The 17,667-nt window shown below is 41.9% G+C and overlaps 1 protein-coding gene across 1 annotated transcript; it reads right to left on the bottom strand.

Moving 5' to 3' along the window:
- Positions 1-370: 370 nt before the first annotated feature.
- LOC127946709 (pleckstrin homology-like domain family A member 2) lies at positions 371-1,485 on the bottom strand. Its single transcript, XM_052543428.1, has 2 exons — positions 890-1,485; positions 371-708 (listed from the first exon to the last, which is right to left on the bottom strand). Exon 1 carries the CDS (start codon positions 1,438-1,440, stop codon positions 916-918), a length of 525 nt encoding a protein of 174 aa, XP_052399388.1. The 5' UTR covers positions 1,441-1,485; the 3' UTR covers positions 371-708; positions 890-915.
- Between the last annotated feature and the right edge of the window lie 16,182 nt (positions 1,486-17,667).

Here is a 17,667-nt window from a genome sequence, read left to right on the forward strand (position 1 = left end):
AATGCTTAAATGTTTTATAATTATTATTATTATTATGGTGTAACTATTGTTCAAGGACTGTGAAACTATCAATGTTACGACATGACAATATTGTAAAATATAATAAATTATGTTTTTAATAAAAAAAAAAAAAAGATAGAATTTAAAATTATCCATTACAAGAGACTCTTTACAGGCTGGTTTTCTTTTGGAAATAAAAAAAGGCACAAAATATCAATACTTTTCTGTAAATGCTGAAATACCATATTATTATTTTTTAATTAGGACGGTATGACCAACTGTTTAAGGGAAGGGCACAACCAAACTGTCTCAATATAAATCAATTCAATTAAAAACAGATTTGAAGTCCAAATGAAGTCCGAACGCAAACTCAGTTTTATGCAAATTTATTTAAATAAATACATACATCGTGAAATAACTTAATACAACGTTGGTACTTGCAGCATTCCTTTGTAAAATATAAATAGATACATTTCCACGTACATATCCGAAGCCTTGTGGAGGCGCTTAAGAAAGTTCAAGGGTTCAGTCTTGAGTGTTTTTTTTGGAGGGGGGGGGGGTTGCTTGTTGAAATCATTGCCAGGTTTATTCCGAAGACCTTCACAGACCAGCTCAACGACAGTCCAGACTCAGAGCTCGTGAGCTCCGTTCAGTCACGCCGACATGCTCCGCTTTGGTCCAAGCTTCAAGATTCAGTTCGCTGTATCTCTATATGAATCAAAACAAGGAGAATTCAGCATTTCTGGTTTCCTTCCATGAATAATAGGCTAGTATTCATCTATAACCAATGATCTAAACCACACCAATTCTGTCAACCAAGCATACATCTCACACACAGCCTTTGTTCAACAAATATCCACATTTCAATAGAAGCTAGTTGGTTTCTCACCATGCGTGGCTTGGATTGGAAACATCTCAAGGTGCTCTAGCCATGCACCTCTCCTGCTGTCCCAGAGAAGTGTCCTCAGATTCCTGTCGTGTTTTAAAGTCCTGAATGGCTTTTCTGTTCTGAAAGTCAATCAGAGCCATTGTGATGACTGCATTCCAGCAGTTCTCCTCGCCTGGGCACCTGAAGTCGATCTCTTTGTTGTCTGTGGTCACGATGGTGAAGTACACGAACTTCCCGGTGCGCTCCACACAGTCCACCTTCCTGATGGCCTGCAGCTTGAGCTCTTTGCTCTTGTTCTTCTTCTGGTTGTCCGTGTAGATGTTCAGGCTGTCCGTGGTGAGGACGCAGGTCTTCCTCTTCCAGAACTGGAGGAGGTTGTCGCTCCTCTTCTCCAGCTCGCCCTCCTTCAGGACGTGGGAGATCTCCGAGCCCGTCATTTCGGTGGCGCGTTTGGTAATGCTCGGGTTTTGAAAGAAAAGGCAGGAATACGAATGTCCCAGAGCCTTGTGTAATCTCCGCTGAAGTCGCCGACCGACGCTGGGCTTCTTCATGCGTGCGTTAAATCCAGGCAGACGTGAGTGAGCTGCGGCGGAGACCGGTGACGTTTTATAAGAGACGCCGCGTGCGCCCGTCCCTCAAGGACGTCATGACAACTGTTGCTGGGGTGTGTGAATGGAAACGTGTGGGCGGCAAACTTTATACCTCTAACAAGTCCAAACTGAGATTCTCATACAATTCAAATGATTTATGTAGACTCCGAGTCGATCCAGAACACTATGAATTATTTATTAATACAATTACACACATATTTAAATTTATCATACATTTATTTCATTTTATAAAAAAACTAACAAGTGTCATACACATGAACTTCAGTCCCAGGATACAGTTCATTAATTTAGTCCGTTTGCTTAATGCCGTAGCCTATTTAAAAATGATAATGATGTAACTATTGGTAACTAGTGCACAACCACAATATGACATGAAAACATTGTGAAATATTTATTAGTATTTATTATTATAATTATAATAATAATTATTATTATTATTATTATATTCAAATTATTTTATAAAATAAATATAAAAACAGTGATAAACTAATTCAGAAATAACGGTGGATGTTCCGAAAAAGCTAAAAAGTTATTAATTAAATTAAATTAAATAGTGATTTTAATAAAATCTGTACTTTTTTTAACTACATTTTTGTTATTTGTAAAGTATATATTAAAAACGTAGCATTTAAAAAAAAGACAGACTATAAAATAGACAATTGACTTTTTGTATTTATTTAATTTTTTTATCATTTATTTATTTATTTTTATTTATAATAATTTATTAATAAATGATTTATTTATTTTATATCTGACTTCTTAAGTAGCTGGGAATTATACATATTTAGAAATTATTTTAATAATAAAAAATATTTCATTAATATATTAATATATAATATGACCAATGACCAATGACATTTTATTTTCAAAAGCCTTTCTGGCAAATACAATCAAAATATTTTTTTTCTCCCCCACATTTTTTTGGGATAGATAGATAGATAGATAGATAGATAGATAGATAGATAGATAGATAGATAGATAGATAGATAGATAGATAGATAGATAGATAGATAGATAGGCAGACTGTGTCATGATTTCAATAACGACTCACTTTCTCAAAGTCAGATTTCAGTTTTGCTTTTATTCATGTCTCATGTACAGTATGCGGATGTACAGTAAGTATTGCTTCATATCATGATGGTTATAAAGCTTACATGTGTATGGAGAGGATTTATGGGTGTGATACATTATAAGCTTTTACAACTATTCCTCAAACACAGAGCTAAGTGACTTATTAATGAAGCAATATGAGATGGGAGTGTGTGTAAATGTAATATGAAGTCATTCCCTACATTTGGTCTTTGAAAAAAAAAAAAAAACTGAGGTAAAGGATTGACAGTATCATAAATCCTATCAAACATCCTTTGATGAACCATCTTACCCCTTCCTTTCATTTCCACTCCTCAGTGGGCTGTTTAATGGTTCCAGCCGGGTGTGTATGTGTGTGTGTGTGTGTGTGTGTGTGTGTGCGGAGTCATGAAGAGACATGGCATGTCTCCCTGATGACTCACATGAGTTCTGATTCCTGAGGGAGGAGTCCTGCCAAAAAAGGAGTGCTGGGATTTTGCCACCTCATTCTAGCTCTGGCCAGAGGTCACTTCTGGTCCCATCTCAGCCATGTCATAACTGATTTAGGATCAGAGGAAAGCACATTCTTTAGAGGAAGAACTTGTTGCTGCCTTTTTCCAGGTTTATTTTCAAACTTGCCGTTTCTAGAGCCCAATATGGGTGCTGGTGGGTGTATTTAGATTTCTGGCAGTGACCTCATTATCCGTGGGAAGATGTTTCAAGGTTTTGGGACATCAGTGGGATGAGGGCGGGGATCTTGGAAAGGAAGTTTAGACTGGTTTTGGACAAATATGTTTCGGCAAGTTGGATTTTTCTGGTAATTTCCAAAACGAATAAGTGAGGGTTTGTTGGTTTGTTGCCTTTTGGAACGATTTGGACTTTATGCAGAATCTGGTTTAACAAATCAAGTCTGTTCAAGCCCAGGTTATGGCTGCCCTGTTTATGAATAACTACAATGAAGTGATTCATACTGTAATGAGTCTCCACCTTCACTTCACAAAAGCTGAATATAAGTTTAATAGATCAAGCAGCTGTTGCATAACTGTGTCACTGAATATAGTGTGAAAAAAAAAAATTAGTGTAAAATGCAGAACATTATATTTTTTGAAAATCTAATTTTCAATATTTCAATATTTCCTTATGGAGACCGACAAAGTAGAAGTTTGTTGTTTTATAATATGAATAGACATTTTCATGTTAAATATTTATAAAATTTGTATATATATCAAATCTGTAAATAGACAGAAAAAAAGAAATGTATTGTTTGATCACCTAAGTAAATAAAAAATACATTTGATATATAATTTAAAATACTTACATACTAAAATATGTACAGTTATAATATTTAAAATACTTACAATCTAATCATTATGTAAATATAATATCATATAAATAAATACAAAATTGGTTGAGCAGTTTTTATTATACATTGTTATAGAATATACTATTAAAACTATTGTTGGTCATTGAAATAAAGAGAAATTTATATATATATATATATATATATATATATATATATATATATATATATATATATATATATATAGGAATCTATAAAATATAGATATATATTAGATAGAAAAATGTTATTAGAAAATTTGAAGTTGAAGTTCTAAAATAACTAAAACTAAAACACGAGTTTATAATAATTAGTAAAACCTGAAAATTGAAAATAGAAAAGTAAAAACACTCCTCCTGGCAAAAACAAGAAAAATAATTTAAGAGGCAAAATCCAAAGTTTATTGATAATGATTACATTTACGAGCAAAACATGACTTTAGACATTACATTTAAAAAGCACCTGAAATATTTTGCCATAAGTGATATGGAATCATTTAAATAAACATTTACAGAAAATAAAAGTTTAGTAGTTGCAAAATATGATTAAATTTGACTTACAAATCAATTCAAATAAATATATAAATAGCACTGTATTCTATAAATCATCTTTGAAGTACCATGGAAACTCTTTGGTAGATGAAAATGTCTTGTGGTCTATATCCGAATCTTTTAGAACAAGCAAGTGGAACCTCTCTAGGACATGAGCTGGCCAAGATGTCTGGAGTGAGAATATGTTGAACAGAGTTGTGAGATGCTATTATTTCTGATATTTCATTTACTGAGTGCCACAGTGCCACAACAACACTGCAGCTGTTACCTGACGCTTCTCAAGCGGGATTCCTCGCCTGTCAAAGCCCTGTCTCTGTCAAGAGCGCTCCTCTCCAATTGTTTGGGGCAGCTATTTTTGGCATCTTGATCTCCAAAGCTTGATCTCTCGCAAAAAAAGCTTCAGCTCTTTCCTCGCACTCATAAACGTAATGTAGCCCTCCTGGCCGGAACGTACAGCTTTGAGTCCCCATAGATATTCGAATCATTGTTCAGATAAGCCAGGTCTGACGAGGCCAGAGCAAGTGCTACCGTACCGTGGGAAAAAGAACAAATGGCACAAACGTCCAAGAGAGGCATGATGAGAAACTATTGTGAAACAATGCACAGGGATGAGAAGTGCTGACACATACGAGTGCCATAACATAGCTCTTAATATAAACTTAATTCCATACAGGACTCCATAAACAAGCTATTGGCTGACCATAAAAAATCCAGAAAAATGCCTTGATAAATGATAATAGCACTTTTGACAAAGCTGTACATTGTATTTCATTGGTTGGACCTACTGAACGAATACAGAAATGCCCTTTATATCTCTAATTTGTAAATGAAATGAACAAATGAGGCATCTCGTTCATGAGTAAGAGCCTACTGAATGAGAGTTGTTTGTATAGCTTGCCGTCAGCAGTGGAGTCAGTCTCATTATTAAAATGATGTAAGTACATTATTGGAATCAGCTGATGTTGTCTTTTCTTAGGATTATAAGTTAAGTTATGCTAAAGAGTTGACTAAATGGAGGAAAGTGATACATCTGCTTTGACCTTTTTGGTGAATGGTTCAATGATTCAATGATTCACTCCAAAAAAAGACTCATGTGTCGCCACCTACTGGCCAACTGTGATTTAGCCTGCATAAAGAGTCACCGAACTTATCCGCAAGTTATTATTCCTGGTAGGGCTGCTCCGATCACGATCGGCCGATCATTATGCGCATCTCGTCAGTAAAGCCGGTTCTCTAATCAGCGGTAAATTCCCTCAGGTGCGTGATTTCACATAGAGCAGCTGTTACTACACAGAGCCGTTGTTAACTGAGAAGATGCGCAAATAATCGCTGAAAATGAACGTGGATTTGTGCCGCTTCTCAATTAACTACGGCTCTGTGTAGTAACAGCTGCTCTATGTGAAATCACGAACCTGAGGGAATTTACCGAATTTACTGACGAGATGCGCATTAACAATCGGCCAATCGTGATCGGAGCAGCCCTAATTCCTGGTAAATGAATTCACAAGATTCGAGTTAATGGAATTAATCAAATTCCCTGTAAGTTATGATGAGTAGTGAAAAAAAAGGAGTAAAGACTTATCACGTCTAACTCTATTTTTAGTGAATTTAAAAATATGTAATAAGACTTAAGTCGCGAAATACAGTGAATCAGTTCAGTGATGCAATAACTTGCTCAAAAAGACTCACTTTACTGGCCACCTATGATTTAACCTGGATAAAGAGTCACTAAATGGATCTGTGTGAACTAATATTTTGAGTAAATGGATTCAGAAGTTGCATAAATTAATTGAAATCTCCAAGAATATTACTAAAGGTACAGCATATTGGCAAGAAAAAAAAGTCTATTGTCAACAGTGTCAATGTCTGAAGCACAGCTCGAAATCAAAAGGGCAGCCTAGAAACCTGCTGCTCAACATGTTTTTATTACTAAATGGTTATTTATAAGACTGATTCCTTTAAACTTGTTAATATGTGAATTTTAAAAAAGAGCCTCTTCTCTTTTAAGTGAAAAAAAGAGAAAAACCTTGAAGCCTTTTTCTTGTCAATCTGCATCTTTAATCCACTACACTAATACCAGCTCAAACTTGCATCTTTGTATGCATGTTATATTGTTATTGCAAAACCAGTTCAATAAGAAAACAATTTTTTTTTCTCAATGTTTAAAATGCAGAGTAAAAAAAAGGATTGTCTCTGTTTGCAATCAAGCGTTACACCTACTTAACATGCTTAAAGACCGCTCAAAGACTCATGCATGAATCAGATAAAGTCTGCTACACCCTCCACACAAATCTCATTCATTACATTGACGCTCACTATAACGTTCAGAAAAATTGAAGTGGCTGTATCTCAGTGTCCTGTGCAAAATATTACTATAATATGCCTTTCATAGACTTTAACCCCTTACTAGTAACCCCCCTTTTTTGGCATGGAGACCGAAATTACATACCCAAAATAAAAAGGTTTCTGCTCATGATTCTCTCTGACTAGATACATAATCAACCTTTGTTCACAAAGCTGACACTTTAAAGTTTACTGTTCAGGAATCAGAATCACTCAGACTGTTATGATAATAGAGATATATAAGCTCAAACATAAAAACAAAAATAAAAATATTAAAAACATATGTTTTAAATGTATTTAAAAAAATGTTGATGTAGGAAATGAGTTTGAAAACACAGTGTAGCTAAGGCCACAAGTCTTCCAAGACTTCATAAAAAATTTCATAATCGAATCTGTAAAACTGTGAATTTTATGAAATATTTTCTAAGGCCATGTCATGTGTGTTTTAAGAGAAGGCTAATCAGATTGATTTATGGCCCTTGTCATCTCTGTAAGATCTCACATGTAAACTTTCCTGTGCTCTTTGTGTATGTTTCACTGTTGAAAACTGCCCGAATCATGATTGTATTGTTCTCACCAAACGGTTCTTTCACACCTCCGCCAAGTATGACACATTATCCGCATTATTCTTTTATCATTATTCTTTTGTTTTTATTCCACCTTTATTAGCCTTGATTGTGGTTCCCTTATCGAGTCGGTCTCTCGACATTACGTATGGGGGAAATCCATTTCCTCGAAATTATGAAGTCTGATTGAATAACTCTTTTGCTTGCAAATAGCCAATGGCGCCCTCGCCCTCACCTGATTGGCTGACAGCCATCAATATAGGTGACGGTGTGCGCCAAAACCCTCAGAATCTTTTTTCTTCACTTGAGTCTGGTTTCGCCGTGGATTCACGCATACAGAGCGGAAAATTGTGGAAAATTATCCCCTCTCGCGTTCCGGTGATTTTACTTTTAAAATGTCTCTTTGCCGCATGTGTGGTGGGCCCATTGATTTCCCGGACGCACACGAGCAGTGTGTGCTGTGCCTGGGTCGGGCTCACGCAGAGGCGGCATTCGAAGGATCCGGATGTCGTGCCTGTGAGGAGCTTCCCATCAAGATCCTTCGTGCAAGGCTGGCCGTTACCCGTAACGGTGGCCCTGTATCTCCTGCCTCTCCCCCGTCCGCCGCCGTCGAGCCGCGAACCGGGAGACAGTAGAGAGCTCCGTCGACGGATTCTGTCGAGGTACTGGCGTCGGCCCAACGCCCACGCCACCCTCACGTGGAAGATCCCCTCTCATACTCTGAGGCCAGTTACCGCCCTCCACTAGAAGCGCGGGAAATGGTCTCGTTTGGATATGACGAGGACGACGCCATGTCTACTAATGCCTCAGACCCGGGAGCGTGGTCCGAGGCCCCGTCTGAAGCCGCCCCCGCCTCGCTGGATGCCGAGCTTATGGCGATCCTCACGGAGGCGGTGGCAGATATGGAATTGGAGTGGACAGCCCCCAAGGAGCTGCCGTCTAAGAGATGGATGGACGGTTCTTTCCTCGGCGCGGGCCGCCAGGCTGAAGCCCCGCAGAGACCCGCGCCTTTTTTCTCTGAGGTCCACGAGGAACTCACCCGGTCATGGCGCTCCCCTTACTCAGCCCGAGCCCATGCACAGGGGACCCAGCTGCTGACGACGGTGGAAGGGGCGGAGAAATTAGGATACGCGCGACCGCCTCCCGTCGAAGATGCTATCGCGGCCCACCTCGCGTCTTCTCCCGGCTGGAAAACCGCCTCTTTGCCTTCTAAGCCATGTCGAGCTACTGCTCACATCGCCGAGAAGGCGTACATATCTGCTGGACATGCAGCATCTGCCCTCCACACGATGGCAATCCTGCAGGTCTTCCAAACTCGGCTCCTTGGGTCCCTGGATGAGGGAAGCCCGGACCCAGAGTCGCTCAGGAAGCTGCGCACGGCGGCGGATCTCGCTCTCGCGGCGTCAAAAAAGATAGCGCAGGGAATCGGCCGCAATATGAGCAGCCTTGTGGTCCTGCATCGCCATCTGTGGCTGACGCTGTCCGGTATGCGCGATGCCGAAAAGAGGCAGTTCCTGGATGCACCGGTGAGCCCCACCGGTCTTTTCGGTGTCGCGGTGGAATCTCTGTCGGAGAAATACGCAGAGACCGTCAAGCAGTCTAAAATGATGCCTCATCTTTTGCCGAAACGGTCTCAAGCCCCCCCTGCAGCGAGGTCCAGATCTTCTTCGGCACAGCGCCAGGCGGGAAATACCAGGCGCACGTTCCCGAGCGCGGCAGAGCGTCGTGAGCCAGAGCCACCATTCCGCCAGAGGCAGCCCAGGAAGCCCCGTTTTGGTCCTAAACCGGCCTCTAGCAGCCAAGGGCGCCCGGCTGGCAAGAAGGAGCAGCGTTCCTGATGCTCGTGCCAGGGGGAAGAGAGCGCGGGACGTGTTCGTCAGACCCGCGGCGAAAAGGGCGTGTTACCGCCCAGAGTTCGTCAAAGATGTGAATGTTGTGAGAATGAAACCGCTATGTTCTGTTTCAATAAACATGCATTACATGCCTCAGCAAAAGAGCTTTCTTCCTCCCTCTACTATTACCCGCTACATAAGCGAAGCCTCTCCTCCGAGAGACGCTTCGCAAAGCGGAAGCTCGGGGAAACCCGAGGAGGTGACTATGTATGTTCCCTTGCAAGAAGCCGCGAACGAGTCACCTGCCACTCATATAGCGGTCAACGCTTCCCCAGTGGCTGGCGCGCACGCCCCGTCGCAGCATGCATTAATACCCTCCGTATTGAGTCATCTCAGCGCGTGCGCGACGCTCCCCGCGGCATCTTATTGGGTGATCAACACGATAAAACGCGGCTATACGCTCCAGTTCGCTCGCAGACCACCCCGCTTCGGCGGTGTGATTATGACAGAAGTGTCAGAACAGAGCGCCCCGCTGCTACGAGCAGAAATATCCTCTCTCCTGGCCAAACAAGCAGTAGAGATAGTGCCCGTGGCACGGAGAAATTCCGGTTTCTACAGCCGTTATTTTCTAGTTCCCAAAAAGGACGGAGGTATGCGCCCCATCTTAGACCTGAGATTACTGAACAAAGCGCTCGCGAAACGCACGTTCAAGATGATAACTGTGAAGCAGATCCTCGCGCACATTCAGCCCGACGATTACTTCATTGCAGTGGATCTAAAGGATGCTTACTTCCACATCCAGATAGCCCCACATCACAGGCGCTTCCTGCGTTTTGCATTCGAGGGTGTGGCGTACCAGTTCAAAGTGTTGCCGTTTGGGCTCGCTTTGGCTCCCAGTGTATTTACAATATGCATGAATACAGCGCTCGCTCCCCTGAAGCTCAGTGGAATGCGCATACTGAATTATCTCGACGACTGGTTAGTCATCGCACGGTCGAGAAGCGCTCTCGAGGAACACAAACACAGACTCCTCGCCCATCTGACAGGTTTGGGGCTGTCTGTGAACATTCAGAAGAGCACACTGCAGCCGCGCCAATATATCACATTCCTGGGTATGATACTGGACTCGCGCTCTATGACCGTGAAGCTGTCAGAACCGAGAATCCAGTCGATTCAAAATACACTAGCCCTCTTCGTTCAAGGCAGAGCTATCCCCTTAAGAACGTTTCAGAGGTTGCTCGGTCTGATGGCGGCCGCAGCCTCCGTCTGCAGACTGGGCTTGTTACACATGAGACCGCTTCAACACTGGTTACAGAGCCGAGTGAAGCCGCGGGCGTGGAGAGCGGGAACGGAACGCCTTATCATAACGCGTTCATGTCTCGAGACTCTGGCGCCTTGGTTCGGCACGACCATATTCGAGCAGGGTGCTGCTATGGGCAGAGTGGTCAGACGTGTAGTGGTCACTACGGATGCTTCACTATCAGGCTGGGGAGCCCTATGCGATGGCAGACCAGCATTCGGTACGTGGACAGGGGACCAGACGCGCTGGCATATAAACTGCTTGGAGATGGAAGCGGTTCATCTAGCGCTGCAGAGTTTCCTTCCGTTTGTGAAACACCATCATGTTCTCATCAGAACGGACAACACGGCGGTGGTGGCGTACATCAATCGCCAGGGAGGTTTGCGTTCGCGATCCCTGCAGGGATTAGCGAGACAGCTGCTTCTATGGACGGACAGGGTACTTCTGTCGATTCGAGCAGTGCACGTACCGGGCAGTTTGAATTGCGGCGCAGACATGCTGTCCAGGGACGGCATTGTACACGGAGAATGGAGGCTCCATCCGCAAACGATAAATATGATCTGGAATCTGTTTGGCAAAGCGGAGATCGACCTCTTTGCGTCGCAAGAGAACGCCCACTGCCCTCTGTACTTCTCGCTGACAGCATCCCCCCTGGGGGGAGACGCGATGTCGAGCCGCTGGCCAAAGGGACGGAAGTATGGTTTTCCCCCAGTCAAGTTAATGCCGCTGGTGCTGCAGAAGATCAGGGAGGAGAGATGTGCGTTGATCCTGGTAGCAACCAAATGGCACAACCAGCCGTGGTTCCCGGAACTGGTGAACATGTCGCGGCTTCCCCCGTGGCGGATCCCGCCGAGAAGGGACCTCTTATCCCAGGCAAGGGGCACCATATGGCACCCCAACCCAGAGCTTTGGGATCTGCATGTGTGGCAGATCAGCGTGGAGTATATCAGCGAGTGCTGCAGACAATAGCAGAGGCTAGAGCCCCTTCGACGAGGCGTTTATACACTCTGAAGTGGAAAGTATTTGCTAACTGGTGTGTTGACAAAAATGAGGACCCCAGGAGTTGCGATATCTCCATTATTCTGACCTTCCTACAGGAACGTCTAGATGCTGGCAGTACCCCATCTACAGTGAAAGTCTACGTGGCCGCTATCGCCGTTTTTCGTGACTTGCTAGACGGCCATTCAGTGGGGAGGCACCCCCTGATAACGAGCTTTCTTCGGGGAGCTAGGCGGCTTAATCCACCCCGCCTTCGTCAGATGCCGGTCTGGGACCTGTCATTAGTGCTTAGTGCGCTGTCCAACCCACCTTTTGAACCAGCCGAGTTTAGCGACCTTAAAGTGCTCTCATTTAAGACGGCGCTACTGCTCGCGCTAGCTTGCGGGAAACGAGTGGGAGACTTGCATGCCCTGTCAGTGAACAGCGCGTGTATGCAGTTTGGACCGGACGATTGTATGGTCAGACTTTTACCCAAACGCGGTTATTCGCCTAAAGTGCTCTCAACGCCATTCAGAGCTCAGATAGTTACAATTCAAGCATTTTGCCCCAAGGAGGACAGTAATTCAGTGTCTCAGAAGTGCGCTTTGTGCCCCGTGCGTGCCCTGCGTGCATATGTGAACAGAACTAGCCAGTTTCGAACTTCAGAGCAGCTTTTCGTCTGCTACGCGGGTGCCAAGAAGGGCAGCGCGCTGTCGAAGCAGAGGCTATCACACTGGATAGTGGAGGCTGTGCAACTAGCTTATGCTTCCCGGGGAACCGCCTGCCCAATCGGGGTGCACGCCCACTCCACAAGGAGTCTGGCGTCGTCATGGGGTTGGGCGAAAGGTATGTCTATTCAGGACATTTGTTTTGCAGCGGGCTGGTCGTCTCGCAACACGTTTGCGAGATTCTATAATCTGGACATTCCCTCGTTCGCATCACATGTGCTGTCAGTGCAGGAGGAGGGAGTTGAGCAGTCTTTGGACTAAGCTATGGGCACGCCCTACCTAGCGCGTGCACTAGCCGTGGTTCTTTCTACCAGGTCAGCGTCAGTTATTGTTGTAATAGCTGCGGTTGAGGTATTCATTCACTATCTAATGTGGTCCCTTTATTATGCCCGCATTATAAGCCGGCAGTGTATTCCCAAGCACCAACATATTGCTGCATTTTCCCCATATCACACCAGTGTTGCTTATCTGGGTGCACTGGATTACGATGGTGTAAGAGCTGATTTGGCTCTGTGCCAAGAGGTGTTTCAACCAGGTCCGGTACCCGACCTAGCGCTAACGCGCTGTAAGAGCTAGTGCTTATGCTCTTCTGTGGCTCGATGCGAGCTGGGCCGGACAGTATTTCCCACACGGCGGGGGTTTTATTGTTCCCCATACGTAATGTCGAGAGACCGACTCGATAAGGGAACGTCCCCGGTTACTCACGTAACCTTAGTTCCCTGAGAGGAGGGAACGAGACATTACGTAACCTGCCGTGTGGAAAAACCCTCCAGCCTCATTACTCTCGTTCAGTGGAAGATTCTGAGGGTTTTGGCGCCCACCGTCACCTATATTGATGGCTATCAGCCAATCAGGTGAGGGCGAGGGCGCCATTGGCTATTTGCAAGCAAAAGAGTTATTCAATCAGACTTCATAATTTCGAGGAAATGGATTTCCCCCATACGTAATGTCTCGTTCCCTCCTCTCAGGGTACTAAGGTTACGTGAGTAACCGGGGACGTTTTTCAGGCTTTACAAAGCAACAAAGCAGCGATCTCACTTCAGTCTCTCTTTGCATTTAGCCCTTATTTATCAAAAGTCTTACTATAAAAATACAACAAAACATTTTCTTACGACCTTACGTGAATTATTGAGACAAAAATGCATTATGAAGAAGAAAAGCACCTGCTATTAGTAGCATTGGTGCTAACGTTAGCATCAAGCTACATCTGACAATTTATGAAATTATTAGTACACTTTTACTCAAAACTCACTTTAAACCCCGATCGAGTGTTTATAATAACTTCCTTTAGCGATCAGGGGTGGAATTTGGTCGTTTACTGTTGTAAAAATATGTTATTTGTAGCCTTTTTCATCGCTGCACAAGTTAGCATTTCCGATGTACATTTTCGATTTTTTTTATAAAAACGCCCCAGATCTCAAGAAATTCTCATACCAAGCTTTACTATCGTAATCGCGGGTTTATTATTCGGATATTTTGTGTGTACAGAGGTGTTTCAGTGTTGTTTTGGCCAGATAACTACCAGGAAGTGTGCAGGAAGCATGTGACACGATGGGGCGGTGTCCAGATATTAAACTCTAAGATTGACGTTTGAAAGACCCAATCAGAGTCTGAGTCACACACCGCACGAGCTGTGACTACTGCACGCACACAGAGATCGCTGGGAGAGGCTGTTTATCATCTGATCGCGTAAATCCGTGGAAAATGAATAGAAATCACGATTCTGTCTGAAGAAATATGAAGTAAACATCAGTAAATATATCCATATATCTCCGCAGATATGCATCTTTGGTCTGTAAATCCTTATTGACGCTGTTCAGTGAGTCTATGTGAACACAAATAAACCGCTCTTGACGTGACTGAATATGAGTGAGTTGTGAATTTCTATTCAAAATGTGGCATAATACGGATTTATTATTTTGCACTCCTGACATAAATCACTAAATATCTGTCACTGCAACAATGTTTTATCAAAATATTGGTCAAATATCGAAGCTAGAGTCTTTAAACTTTCCATTGATGCACAGTTTGTCCAGATGAAGTAAGACAGTGATGTTTAATGTGCTGTGAAAGTGAAACAATAATAAACTGGGGCCGTCAGCGATGTTTGCACGCAAAGGGGTTAATAGCATTTAAATTGATACAAGAACTGATCAACAGCATTCAGAAAGATCATTTGTTTGCTTCAGTTCAAACTGACTGCTGTACTTACAATGTTTAGGTCCATGCATGTTCTTTATATCTCACTCAATATCTCTGTTTTACTTTTTTACAATCATGCGAAGAGCAGTGATGTTGCAGAATGGTTACATAAACATTAATTGTTGAAAGGATCTGTGCTGGGACCATTTTCATTTTATTCCCAGGTGAAAGTGATTTATGAAGTAACTTATGGAACACACTTAATCATTGGTTAAGCTAGAAGGCCTGCAAGTTGAGTTGTATTGTAAGTTGCTTTGTATAGAACGTGTCAGGCAAGTAATACTTAACTATTTTTTCAATATGAGCATATAATTAACCGCTGACACATTCATGAATGAGCTAATATGACAAACTTACTCAACATTTATATCTAAGATTATCACTGTGAAAGTCACTCTAGCTTCAGTGATGGATGTGTGCAGATATTACACAAGTCTAATGAATGATATTTGTCTTTCTAATCTATTTGGGGGGAAAACAAAGAGATGGTATGATTCACCCAAAAAAAAAAAAAAAAAAAAACGTTGGTTATCATTTACTCACTATCATGTTGTTCCAAACCAGCATTATTTTTTTCTCTCTTTTCTTCTGCAGATTCTTTTTTTTTTTAACATTTTAAAACTTTTTTAAATGTTTCAAATGGATTTTAAAAACAGATCTTTTTTTGATCTTTTATTTTGGCAGCATAGAAATAAATGCGCTGCAGGTTTCAAAGTGTTCGTTTACTCTCTGATGATGCAGTATTTCAACGTCTAAGAATGGCTTGGTTCTTTTACAGTAAACCGAGATGCAGAAAAAACATAGTTGCATGTGTGTCGACGAACACAGTGTCATGCTTAACTTTGAAACCTGTAATGCTTATATTTATCTAACACAGGCTTTCGTGATTTGATATTTGCACTAAACCATATTGTGATATCGTTTTTATTTATATTTATTGAGCAGCCCTACACTGGACCCTACTGACCTTCATTGTACATTCTTAAAAATAACGGTTCCAAAAGGGGTTTTCACAGCGATGCTACTGGAGAACCATCTTTGGTCAACTAAACCTCTTTGCAATGGAAAGATTCCATGGATGTTAAAGATTCTTCAATGGAAAATGCCAATAAAGAACCTTTATTAAGAGTGTTTGGACAAAACCCCTGACATTTGCATCTATAGACAACCCATTGTAAGCTGTAGTAATCAATCTCAATATGTCATAGAACAAGGGGCCCTTCATCAGCCCTGGGGATCTGGGCTTAATCTCAGGTAAACCTGTGCATTAATGTGGCCCTGCATGGAGACCAAAAAGCACTAGAAATAATAAGACAGAGGTTTATTGTGTTTAAATCTGTGGGAACATACTGTACACAGTAGTAATGTATTTTTATACCCAGTGACGGTAACTGTCAGCAGAGATAAAACAGCATCATCAGCAGCAGCTGTGTGTGGTAATATGGTGGGAAGAGGTTTTACATAAACTACCAGATGGAGACAATATGAATAACTGGTATATAGTTTTCCATAACAGAGATCTTAAAAGCACTTCTTCATTGCTTTCAGTATCACAATGCAGTCATTTACTGCAGTTGCAGATATGGCGCCTTCTTGCATTATCAGATATCTCCATGCTACAATAAAGCACTTATTTTAAGGCCGCCCAGACCGCGACAGAACACAAATCTCTCTGTTGAGCTCTTAGTGGTGGTTGTTTCCGCTGTGGGACATTAAATGACCTCACACAAGAGTTTCTGTGGGGGCTAGTCAAGCAAACCAGCCAGCCATAAAAGGCAAAGGCAGTACGACTACAAGGGCAACAGGGAAAGTATGTAAGGTCACAGTCAAGTGTGACTTGAGGGAACGGTTTAAGACTTGAAGCGCTTGAGTTTTGATGTGAAGTGGTGTTAATCCACTGAGGAAAAACACCATGCAACTCAAAGACAAACAGAAGTCATTCTGGGTATTGATGCAAAGGGTTCAACTTTTCATGAATAGGGTACACATTGGAGTTCCATAACTTTAAAGTAATACAAAAACACAAATTAGTGCTATTTAAAGTGAGAAGTATTAAATGTTAGATAATTAATCTAACCCAAAAGTAACATAGTATAAAAAAATTATTACATAACCAGGTTAAAAATCAACATGTTATTCCCCCTTTGAAAAAAGGATAATTATGTACAATTGAGACACCCAAGATGTAACATAATTCTGGATAAATTATCTTACATAAAAAATATAAATAAAATAAAAAACCATAGCTTCTAAAAGTGGCAACAATAATATAACTGTGTTAAAAATCAACCCCATTACCATTTCATTTCACCCTGATTTCATAATTTTGGGACACCCAGGAAGCTGCAACATCACTGCTCTTCGCTATATGAGATGTGAAAAGCCCATACAACCCATAAAATGCTTTCATATACTGTACATCCAGTCCAAAAAAAAAAAAAAATCCATAAAGCAATTAAACATTATCCCCAACATAAAAGTGCAGTACACAGTTTTTGTTGCTAAAAAAATATCTCTGTAGTGTTGCAAAATTGTATAGCAGTCGGGTGGTCATGTGATCCCAAGATGGCCACCACCGCGAGGGTGAACCACCCTTACGAAAAAAAAAAAACGTCTTTTAGCTTCCTGCAAGGACTTGAATCTCCATCACATGTGGGTTTACATAATCATACATTGGTAAAACTATTATACATTTTCTAGATGTAACATTTTTGTGTGCATTCTTATCTGATATTTGCATATAAAACCGTGAAAAGATTTTGTAACTTATTTTATGACCTTATTCACCACAACTCCAGAAGGATAATAATGTCATTCCAACCGTGCCATGATGATAAAAAAGCAGGAGACAAATTCTGCTCATTCCACTCTGAAGTATTACAAGACTTTGAGATAATTTTGAACCACATCCCCAAACCGCCAAAAGAAACCAGAGCAAGAGGTGCGAAAGTGTGAGTGATCCCACACAGAACCGCTCCAACTTTATGGGTTCTAAACCAGCAGATTACACACTTGAGAAAGTACTAAAAGAATGCCAGCAGGTATTTCACACAAAGCAGCCTCACATTGGTGAAGCAGTCTCAGTGTTGAGATTCCTCACATAGCTGATGCTTACTGGAATCTGGTTTGATGGGGATCGGTTTCCCGCTCTAATTTCCATCTAATTACACTTACAGAATAATTATAGACTTCCACTGTCATCTCAAGCATTATATTTCTCTTAAAACAGGAGAGAATGTGGTGTACATGAGGTGTGGAGA

Source organism: Carassius gibelio, chromosome A25, assembly GCF_023724105.1.
Source record: "Carassius gibelio isolate Cgi1373 ecotype wild population from Czech Republic chromosome A25, carGib1.2-hapl.c, whole genome shotgun sequence".
Lineage (NCBI taxonomy): Eukaryota > Metazoa > Chordata > Actinopteri > Cypriniformes > Cyprinidae > Carassius > Carassius gibelio.